Source organism: Eschrichtius robustus, chromosome 14 (assembly GCF_028021215.1).
Source record: "Eschrichtius robustus isolate mEscRob2 chromosome 14, mEscRob2.pri, whole genome shotgun sequence".
In the NCBI taxonomy this organism is placed as follows: Eukaryota; Metazoa; Chordata; class Mammalia; order Artiodactyla; family Eschrichtiidae; genus Eschrichtius; species Eschrichtius robustus.
Window position 1 is genome coordinate 59,569,013 of NC_090837.1, and position 12,185 is coordinate 59,581,197.

General features: G+C 33.9%; 1 protein-coding gene across 1 annotated transcript; it reads right to left on the minus strand.

The window, feature by feature from the left end:
- Positions 1-1,582: 1,582 nt before the first annotated feature.
- Positions 1,583-8,825, minus strand: SYT4 (synaptotagmin 4). Its single transcript, XM_068563511.1, has 4 exons — positions 8,792-8,825; positions 5,111-5,925; positions 3,288-3,408; positions 1,583-1,890 (listed from the first exon to the last, which is right to left on the minus strand). The coding sequence occupies exons 1-4, from the start codon at positions 8,823-8,825 to the stop codon at positions 1,583-1,585; spliced, it is 1,278 nt and encodes a 425-aa protein (XP_068419612.1).
- Positions 8,826-12,185: the final 3,360 nt, after the last annotated feature.

Consider the following 12,185-nt stretch of genomic DNA (forward strand, 5'->3'; position numbering starts at 1 on the left):
TTGATTTCGATCTTTGTATATAGAGTGTAAAACATTTTCTTTACATTAGGCATAATCATAAAAAGCATGTATAACTTGTTTTGAAAATGCATTGTCATAGATTTTACAAACACTGTGGTATCAAACACATTCTCAAAAACTGCTAGAACACTCACACAAAACCTAACTCAAAATGTAAGTTTTTCAGTAGACTTCTTTTCTAACTTGCATATTTAAAATTCAACTGTACCTGAGTTTCACTCATACTTTTCTAAAAACTCAAATACAGTGACATTACCTCAAGTAAATTCTTTCCAAATAATCACAAGGTTTAATGGATTTTTAATGAATTTCAGAGCCCTGGCACTGGAAAGTGGTATAAGATACAGGTTTATAAACTGGTCAACAGACAACAGCTCAAGACAAATTAGCCTAGAAAAGACAGTGAAACATACTTGTGCTAATTTGACAGCCTAAATATATTATGTATGAACATATATAAAGTATATTAGGCTTGCCGTGTAACTATTTTTTATTAGTTTGTTGGGTTAAGTAACACTTTCTATCCAGCAATGATTACAACTTTACAACTTTTTTGTCTTCATTTCTTTTCAAATAGTAGCTTAGTCATCTCTGGGGGAGAGCAAGCTGAATGAAGACTTGGTTACCCATGCCCTTTCTGTGTTCAAGGGATAACCTTGAATGTACACTTGCATACTATACATATTTCCTATAAGAAAATGGCATTTCTAACTGGATTTCTCACTGAAGTTTATTTCTTTACCCACTAGCTAACTCAGCAACTTCAAAAAAGTATATAGGGCTTTCTTAGGCCACATTGACATTTGTCACAAGCAGTGAATAATTCAAGGCCATGGTTCTTATGTGAGATTATATTTTATTTTTGACTCACATGTAAACTTAGAGAGGGGAAAGCATATTTCGGCTATAGTATTCTCAACTCAGCCCTTTGATAAAATGATTTCTCATTTTGTTGACTGTTTTTTTTTTTTTTTTTTCAACAAACCTAACTCACCCTTCTTATGATAAAATTGTGTCAAATAATTACAGACCAAAAAGAAATAATCATATACTTTTATATGCAGGACAACCATTTGCACATGACATAATAAAACAATCTAGAGAATATTTCTTTAATATCTTTGGGTTTAAAGAAAAATTGATTTCCCCAGTTGATTAACAATGGATGAATTTTCATAAGAGAAGACATGCTTTTCATTTCTAAATCCTAACAACCACACTAACTTCCAGCGACATGTTCCAATGAGATCATCACCACAGCCATAACTCGGGAATGCAGAGCAGTATTCCTAAAATGCTTGGCTACTATTATTTATATAACTGGTAACCTGCAGGGGAAATTGAATATCTTATGAAAATTTATCCAACTTCTCTAATAAAGAGTAAATTATCATAATACACATTTACAGTTACTTTCTGGTCTGATAATTCAATCCATTTCTAACAACAACAACAAAAAAGCTTTCATAAGCTTGCAATCATGTATCAGAAAAAAAAAAGAAAGAAAATTTCTCCTTGCCTCGTAAAAATCATTAAGTTCCAACTCATCACGGCTAGGATGCTAACCATCACAGAGCACATGCCACTTGGCAATTTGCCTCCTGGGATAGTCACAAATCTCCTTCCAGTGTTCTCCACTGGCTCCTTCTGCTGCTGCTCCCAGGACCAACCGCCCAATCACCTCATTTCGGGATCCCCTTTCAGAATCCAAAACCAGAAATTCAACACTTATCTCTTCAAGACCCTCACAGGGAATGTCAAAGACAAACAGTTCATTGAACACTGCGTTGGGGGTGCATTTCTTCACATGAGTCTTCTTTTTGGAGATTCTCTTTTTGGCATGGTACAGGTTCACTTTGACATAGGGATCTGCAATGGGAAACAACACACATTGTATTGACAAAACTTGGCAGGAAAGCCGATCTCAAGATAATGGTGCCTTAGAGATGCTAATAAAATGTGATTATTATGAAAATGAGTCAGAACAAAGTGAAAACATGGATATAGCTTGGCTTCTCTATTGTCAATAAATTGAAAATAAGTAAGAATGTACAACATAAGAGATAGTGGAGGACGGGAAAGAACTGTAATGGAAGGATGAAGAGATAACATAAAGGGGAAGAAAATAGAATGTTCTAATGACACATTCTGATTACTAATAATTCATTCCAGAGAATGGAATAGAAGGAAAAAATAGTACACAACATCTATCCTTACTGAGTTGTATTACTTTGGATAAATCTCACTAATTCTCTGAGCATGTGCTGCTTTCTCTTTTGAATGGGAGAATGTGCATTTAGAATTCACAATGGCAATGCCTTTTTTGGCTTTAATTTTTTTGTGGTTCTTTAACCACTTGCTGTGTTTGTTTCCTGTTACCCAGTATTGATCTTTCCTGTGTCACCTGTATCCTGTGAATTTTAAGATCATACTACTTTATCACACATTTAATTATATTATTTTGCCCTTTTCTGGTTGCATGAGTTCATTTTAACTTCCTAACCTAAATCTTTAAGACCATGCTTTTAACCTCCATTATCTAATAATAAAACTACAACTAATAATAGCATTGGATGATAATTAATGAAATATATATTTCCAGACCTCATAATCCCCTTTAAGGTAAGTACTATTATATCCAGTTTGTATAGAGTTTAAGAAACATACCCAATGTTACTATGCTAAGAAATGGAAGGGTTAGGATTTGAACTCAGATCGTTTTAAAACATAGGTCATGTGCTCTTTCTCATTGTACTATACAGCAAAGTTTTATTTTTTGTTTGTTTGTTTTTTTAGTAAAAATTAGTCACAAAACTAAAAGCTAATTCTTAAAGCAGACACCAGACACATAAGGAATTAAAGGAAAGATAATAAAAATAATAGAAATGTAAGGGTAGGCAGGCTCATTTAAAATAGTAAAATTAAGAACTTTTCCTAAAACTTAATTTTATTTCCATCACTGTGTTTTTGGCAATGGCCTCACTTCTGCATTTATTACTGCTTTCTGCTTCAACTCCATTCAGTCCGACATCTATCACATACTAGCTTTGTTTTGGATCTTAGAACTATGCAGTTTTCTTCTTCTTGATAATGGCCTTGGCTCACACTTTTATACCATAAAATGAGAAACAGAAAAACAATCACATAACTTGTGATTGTGAATAAAGGGTGAATCTAAATCATATTCCAATGTTAGTTATTAACTATTTTGCCTAATATATTGCTCATTTCTACACTGAGCCTGCGTTTTTCAAAAGCATTCTTACCTGAAAGTCCAGACACATCAGATTTAGGCAGGTGCCGAGCTTTTAAAACAACCACAGTGAGAGTATTTGTGATGTACTGATAGCAGAGAGAGATCAGTAACTCACCACGTCCTGAAGACTTCTAAACAAAGAGAGATATGATATAAATATGTTTTTATTATTCTTTAGTTTTGAAATTTATACTTATATTAACATTTTTAAAGCACTATAATAGCATTGTTATTTAACTGTAATTTTCCTACTTATTTTACTTTAATATGCTAAAGAATCAAAGAGTAACTAAAAGCTTTTGTGCAGTACCATCACATTCTAAAACAACTACCTGCCATCTTGTGGTCTTTTTAGGTACTACAGAATGTTAAAATTCCTAATGAGTTAGCCACACCCATTACTAGAAATGTTTTAAAGGGGGATATTTAAAATGTATCTTACACAGAGGTATTTTTAGTTTTTGCTTTTTAATTAACTTTCCACTTTTTGAAGTTATTAATGGTACTGAAAATTATCTAATTATTTGAATGGATCTGTATATGGTAAAATTACTCATGTTAAGTTTGATTTGATTTCAAATTCTTTAGCTCAGACATTATTAGAATTTGAATTCAGAAAACCTGAAATTTAGTCTGACAGCCACCACTCTCTTAGCCCAGAGGACTGATGGAGTTAAAATTCTCTTCCCCCACCCCACCCAGAGTCCTCCTTTAATCCAAGGAAGGAATTAAGTATTGGAGAGAATTGATTCAGAATATTTAATGCTTTGTCTTTGAACAGTATCATAGGGTTTTTCTTTGCATAACACTTAGGTCTTATTTTTACTTTAACATTAGATAAGATGACCAAGAACTCAAAGTACAAGTTCTAACTGAAAGTAACAAAAAGTAAACTTGGTATAACTAAGAATGATGGTTGCCCAGAGCTCCTACAACTTCAATATATATTTATATAAAAGCTGACATGGGATAACTGTATGAATAAGCACTCCAAGAAGAATAAGAGTAGGGAACAAATCTTTATTCCCACTGTGCCACTAAACAGGTGACTCAAACTACTTAATATTTCTGGATCTTGACTTTCATTAATTTCAGCAGAAAAAGGTGAGGATGTGGTCAAAACAAACTTTATGGTATTCTATAAAATTATGCTTTATAGACACCAGTTATTCTGAAATACAACAATTGGAATCAAATGAGCTCCATATTTAAAGGGAAAATACATTTAAATTTGATTAATTTATGTCTTATCATTTTCTAATAATTCCAGAACTACCAAAGTAGTGTAACTGTAAAGGCAGAGTAACTCACTTCCTGTTATACAACATAAAGGTGAATATTTGTAATTCAATATAATGAGATATCTCTTCCTTAAAAAGCAATTCTATGAAAAGTAACTAGAACTTCAGATACTCAAAATGAACTGACTTAATTTTCAATTTCAATTTGAATTTCAAATTCAATTATGTTGACATTGAAATATATTTTTAACTTTCTTATGAGTAAGAAATATTTGTCTGCATTTTAGTGGCAATCGTAGTCAAAATACTTGTGACAGAAATTAATAAAAATATTTATATAAATGATATTTAAATAAATCCATAAAGGGTTCCTCTTTATTTTATATCATTAAGATACTTTACGCATTTCAGTTGTGGGTTAAAATTTCTTTCATTTACTCTATCCCCCTGCTCCTCATTTGATTATGATTAATAATAGTTAAACATCGTAAAGATGATATGTATAAGACATCATTTTAATAAAAATCCCCTAGATACAAAAAAGCTACAAAAAGATTGTTTATAAATATGTTAAGCACTAAAAATGAATTACCCTAACATTTCTCTTGATAATCTCTTTGTTCATTAACTTTTTTCCATCAGTTAATTCAATTCCTGTGAGAGGAATAAGGACTTCTCCAATTATATCATCTCTTGAAAACCTGTCAAAACTCAAGATTGTGAAGTGCAAGGCCAACTCTTGGATCTGGGTGTAGGGTATTCCATAGAATGTAAAGGTCTCATCAAAAGCTGGGTCCAAGGTCTTTCTCAGAACTCTGGTTTTCACTTTATGCTTCTTCTCTGGGAGAATCATCATTTTGATGTATGGATCAGAGGTCATCGACAGCTCATCCATGGCTGGCAAGCCACGGGCTTCTTTAATATTTACCACAAATGCTTTCTTCTCAAAGTTATACTCTAAGGAGAAGAAGAGGGTTCCCAGCTTCTCTTGTTTCTCATCTGAAGTAAGAGAAGTGCTGGACTTTAAGCTATCAGGGGAAACTGCCTCTTTTTCCCCTTCTGAAAAGAGCTTTGGGGTCACATTCTCCACGTCAGAAGGACTGCCAGCTTTGAGGTTTGTTTTGGGAAAATTGCCATTTAGATCTCTCTTCTCAAGATCAAGACGCAAAGAATTATTTGGCCCAGCTGGTTTATTCTTTACTTCATTTTTCTCATCTGCTCCAAACTTCTTTTTGCTGTTTAGGTTTTCAGGGTAAATATCAACTCCCTTTAGCACATGCACAAACTTATATGGAGGAGTCTTGTTAGATTTGGATGATTTTCTCTGACAGCAGATCCATGCAAACAGAGAGACTGTGAAGACCAGGCCAAATGCACTGAAGATCCCCACCACTGTGGGAATTTCATCTGAAAAATCAAATGACCAATAACATGCATTAATTGGGCAGAGTTGGAGACACCCTATTTGAAAAGCATCCTAAAGCTGGCAGTTGCTGTAGGTTGTACAAATTGAATTGCTTTCCAACTGTTCTGGGTGAATTATGTACCTATTTCATGTCACTTTCAGGAATAAACACATATATAACACATAAATAATAAATGCAGTAAGATAGAAAATCCTTCATTGTAGTAATTTTTCACAAATAAAATGAAAAGATGAAACCGGGCCTGGGCCAGGGATGGGAGAATTCTAAATGACCCTGACCTACCTTCGTTTTCTCAGATAACATGAGTCAACTACAGCATAATGAGTCAGTACTAATTTCATTATGTTTTCATTGACATTTTGAGGGTTTCCAGAAGTACCAATTCTTACTATGTAGCTCTAAGTGCATATTCTTCAAATACTGACAGAAATTATGGAAAATTATCTGCAATTGTCACAAAGTCATTAATAATTTCCATCCAAATTACAGAACAGTGGTAAAAGAAATGTACACACATTAGGGAAAAAAGAACAAAAATATATGAACAGTTTATTAATAGTATACAACTTATAAGACTACAAACTCATATGCTGACCCAAAATTCTTCAAACACTGAATTATCCAAAGTACAAATTAATTACCTAAATAGGATAAAGCCCAAACAATGGTTATAAATGAATTATCATTCTTTAACATGTAATGAGAAGAGTGCGTAGAGATAATTTAGAGTTCAATTTTATCCATAACTGATTTTTTTCCTAGCACATTTCCACATGGTAAATGGCAATCAAATTGAAACCGGCATTTGTTCCTTGAATGAGGGCACGTTAAATTATTGACATTAGGTGACACTGATTTTGCATGAAGCTCATCCTGTTCCATATGTAAGTATATTCTCCAACCAATAATAAGTAACACTGTGTAAGTAAAAGCAGTATTACTATGTCTGGACACATTGCATCAGTTGAGTCAATGTTTAATATAATCAAAACTAATATAATTAATGTAATAATATCTGCCTTTAGCTCCATTCCAGTCTATTTTTTAATCCCAAATAGTCAATAATAAAGTTAAAAGTTCCAGTCAGGAAAGGGTTAAGGCTTGTTTAACTAACCCTGAAAGAACAATCTTTTGTTTCTCCCCTCCCCAATCCCCCAAACTTCTGCCTATCTACTTCATAATCACAAAACTGAACTCAAATAATATAAGATTAAGAAATGACAAGAGCAAAAATGCCTAAGAACATAAAAAAGCAAATACAACAATAAAAAATTCTGTAGTTTAATTATATCCAAGAACTGAATTGTGTAGAGGTGAACTTTGAATTTCCCAGATAGAAAAAACAGGGAATGCTACAGAAGAAGAATGAGGTGAGAGCTAAAGATCATCAGCTAAACTTAGTACCAGCTTTTCAATTTTTCCTTCTATTTAAGTCTTTGTGGGGAGAAAAAAAAAAAAAAACACTCCTGGACTACCTAACAATCCAAGGCCAGGGAGCAAAAGCAAAGTCATGAACTATTCTTGATTCTTTAGTCAATGCAGGAAGAATAATTTTTTAAAAAGGAATAGAAAATAATTTTTTTCCTAAATAAACAATGCCAACACTAGAACATATTTTTAACTAACATAGCCTCTGAAAATTCCTCAGTATTCAAATATTTTTTTCTGATTTTCAAATCAGAAATTGGGAATACATATCATATCACAACAATATAAACTCAATCACTCAAATGGACAGCTGTGAAATTCATTTCTGAATATAATATCACAAATTTTCTGCATTTAATATTTATGTCAAATGGCAAAATATTCAATATAATATAGAAGGTCTCATCTACTCCCTGTGTATTCTCTACTGTTAAGCTCCTAAGCTTATGAGAGCAAAGATCTCAGTCATTTCACTCAGTTTCATAACAAACTTCTACAAATTCCCTGATATTTCCGAATACATGTAAAGTAAAACTCAAATCTCTTGCCTTTGGAATATAATGGGACCTAAAAATACTACTTTTCTATTTGAAGAAGTACATCTGATTTTTTTTCCTTTTCTTTTTTTTACTGAAAAAGGGGAGAGCAATGGTGCTAAAAATCTGGTATAGGAAAAGGGAAATTGAACAGGAAAATATAAGTCCTAAGTATAGTTTCCAGTAGCTTTTAGCTAACTGACTTGCAACATTTCCCTTATCTCTCTGGGCTCCAGTTACCTCACCTGTGAAATGGAATGGGCTCAGCTAGTTAATTTTGAATATCCCTTTAACCCTAGTGTCATAGGATTCTGTGTCTTTCGCTAGCAACATATTTCAAGGATACAAGAAAAACATAGCAGAGAAAAAAATACCTTACGGTACACTCTGCAATAAAATATACAGCCTAAATGCCCAATGTTCAAGTTATTTTATACCAAGATCAAACCCTTATGTAATCACAGAAACATCTGGCTTCCCCCAATAAGTTAAATACAGGTTTACGTACACATAAAAATCACCTGCAGAATTAATGAAACCAACAAGCAAACAGACCTCTTTACTTAGCGCGCGCTGCAATTTACAGGGCTACCTGAATGATTAGGAACTTCTTGGATGTAAAATCGCCCTGGCAGAAAGCAGTTTTAAGGAGAAAGATATCAAGGAAGGGAGAAACCACAGAGATAAGCCACTATTGCCCTTTAACAGTTCTCATTTTCCTACCTGGGAAATTTATGCTCAACATCCCGCGAACACACACACGCACACGCGCACACACACACATACACACACACACATACACACACACACACACACACACACATACCTCACCCCAGAGTATTTAAGGAACAACCGCAGTTATAAGCGGAGTAACTTGCTTACCAAATTCTTCCCGGCTGGTAGCGATCGGAGCCATTTTTTGCTGCGTATTCTGTCCGAGGTGCTGAACGGAAACTCCCTAGCTTGGTTCACTTGCCTGGATGTGAAGCGACAGGGCTTTTCCTAATGCTGAAAACAACGGCGCAAAGCACGGGGGACCTAAGCCTGGAATAGGGAGGAGGCAAAGAGGGAGGTCCACTCGCCCTCGCACAGTGATTTGCCACCCCTCTTCCTGTTTTGGCTCTTCAGAGACGCTTGTCTCCGAGACTCTAGAGGTGGCTGAAACCCGAATTGACGCAATCCTGACGCTACAGGGTTGAAATCAGCACCTCCCTCCTCCAAGCCTCTCCTCTACCCTTCATTCTTTCTTCTTCCCTTCCCTCCTGAGAATTCAACACACATTCATCAATTATTTTAACTGTTGGACTACGTTTGCTATTCTGTGAGGGCTCAGAGGTATATAGAGATGTCTCGAAACTCATCAATGTCAATTCCTGATATAAAATCTGATCATCTAGATCAGTAAAAATGTGTCTATGTTATCAGAATAATATAATTTACAGAGGCGATTTGAGGAAAGAGTAAAAAGAGAGAAATTTCTGCATCAGTGATCCACTGTAAAATGCAAATCTATATTTTCTTGCTATTTAAATTTTTGTTTGATATATTATACTTATATTAGAAAAAAAAAACTCACTGCACATTGATCCATTTGAAATAAGATAACAGTTTTCCCATTATTATCACTTATTTTCTAATAAATTATTACTCTAAACATTTTGTTGATTCTGTTGCTCAATCTGTCTCTTAGCTCTCTTCTTTTAATATCTGACATTGGACCACTTAAAGTACTTAGGGACAGATGGGAATAATCTCTTGTGCATTCCAACTCACAGTTTTGACTTTTACATATAATGAGATTGTTTTTGGAATGTCATTTCTGGATAAAAGTCTAATATGTTTGTGCAAAATAGTTACAAGAATCATACCAAAATCTAAAATGACATTGATAATTATTGGTTATTTTCAAAGGAAAACATATTTTTTCTGAACTGATGATATTCCCAGGGTTGAGGAAGTCGGAAAATACGGTGTCAGATTCTGATTAATTTTAGTCTGAAGACTGTGACTTTTTAAAACAAGCATTAGCAATTTTCCAGAGAAGAGAAATGAGGCTGTAACTTCAACTTTCAATTAGTGGTCCACAAAGAATTCCTCTTCTCTGGAGCTCAGTGAGCAAATGACATTAAGTGTGTGCTGGGATGGGGGAAGAATGGGTATGGGGTGAGTCCATAAAGCTACTGTACAAGTGACAGTTTCCTGCATACTGGCAAGCAGCTGCTCTGAACGTCAGGACTGTGTCTGGGGAGAAATTGGCTTCAGTCTTTTACATCATGGAAAATTTTATAAACCTAAGTCCCTCTTCTTTCCTTTTCTACTCACTCCCACATACTTGGCATTTTAACATTCTTCTAACAGATTTTTTTCTTTAGCTTATATCTTCCTGCTATGAAAACATACAAACTAACTTACTGTATTCAAATTTTTCATTGGCAAAATCTGTGTTTTCTGTCCTCATCTTTCCATTTAATTCAGATTACTTGCTTTCTTGATTTTGCATGCACTGGTGAGATTGTCCCTATGACTAAATATCCATTAGACAGATGAAAGAGAGAGTGGCATTTTTTTGTGATATGTATCACAGGTAAACAAAACATATGGTGTGAGGTTTACTAAAATATGTTTTCTAGTTAAGTTATTGCTACATACGGTTATACTCACTTGTAAACGTAAGTACCTTATATATGTGTCCTATATAAATTAATATCTCATTAATTTTACCTCAGGTGGTAAAATGCTATCATCCAAAACCTGTCTAGATTGTTTAAACTCTGTTTCTACAGAACGCCACCTTACCCTGGGCTGTCTCATTTCTGAGGACACATTGTGATAAAATTACCTCTTGCCCAGAGCTAATGTTATTATGGATGTAGTAATCCTTTCATTATTTGCTTTAAAAGCAAACTGAAAATAAATATTATTAATTAAAATGTCAGATGTTTCCCTCATTTTCATATGATGAATAGCATATTATTCATTATCTAATCTCTTTAGACAAACTTCCAGCAGCACCAGATGAGGAGTGGGAAACTGACGCAACGCAGAGGAAAAACCTGTAAGTTTCTTGTGATTGAGATTCACACCCTACCACTGTATTACATTCTCTTTAGATCCAGCAAACAAGAAATCAATTCGCTGACGTAAACAATACCACTCTTGCAGCATTGATTTGGGAGGAGGGGTAGTTGCTAGGTAACCACCTTATTGCCACCCAAAACACACAGTCTCAAGCAAGTTCCTGCCCTGGAAAACAAACGCATCTGTACAAGTGGCATTGTTTACTTCAAAGTGATTCTTTGACTGTTGAAGTGCTTCAGCGTTTACCGTATTTTATTTCTGATTGCAAATATGTATAGATATTTTGAGAAACAATGAGCAGAACACTTGAATTCAACCTTAAGAAAGGCCTTAAGGCCTTTTAAGAAAGGCCTTAAGAAAGCCAGTTGATTTTAAAGATTATAGTTAAATAATTACATGATCGTTTTTATTCATTTTACTTATTTTTCTGATTTCTATTTAATATATAGTTTAATTTGTAAACTTTATTTTTATGGCTTATTAATTATATAATTTAGTCTATATTTTCTTTATTTCTTTCCTTAAAAATATTATTGGTGGATGTGTTTAGAACTTCCTGCTAAGCAAAATAAAATTTCAAAAAGTTTTGAAAATGTTTCAATGATCTTCAGTATTCAGTAATCTTTAGTAATACCCAGATCAGTAATACAAAGGCATTTTACTGGTCTGAAGGTAGAGTAGAATGAAGTATATGATAATGGATAATGGATAATTGTTTTAATATTCCATATCATTCTATTAAGAATGCTAGCTCTAATGTTAAAGGAATAGGTTTGTATTACAAGCATACCCAAGTCAAAATTCTACAAGACAATTCCTTTCTCAATTGGTATTACAGAAATCCCTTCACATGCACAAGTTCTATATTTGTTTTTCTTCAAACTATTCAGCACTTACTATGTGCCAAGCTAAATTGGGCTCTGATGGCTCATGAGTGAAAAACTCATTAGCTTAAACCAAAAAAAAAAAGCCAATAAACTTTCTTCCTTTCTTCTTTTCCTCTTTCAACACATCCTGATGAAATATGTAATACCTCCTAGGTTTTACCTAAGTAGGGGATTTATGCTGATCAAGATGATAAAAATGATCCTTGATGTCATGGAGCTTACAGACCATAGAGAAAATAGTCAGCCCTTCCTTTAGAACTGGGCAGAAACTTTTCAGATCATAATTGTAATCATATATCTTTTATTTGGTA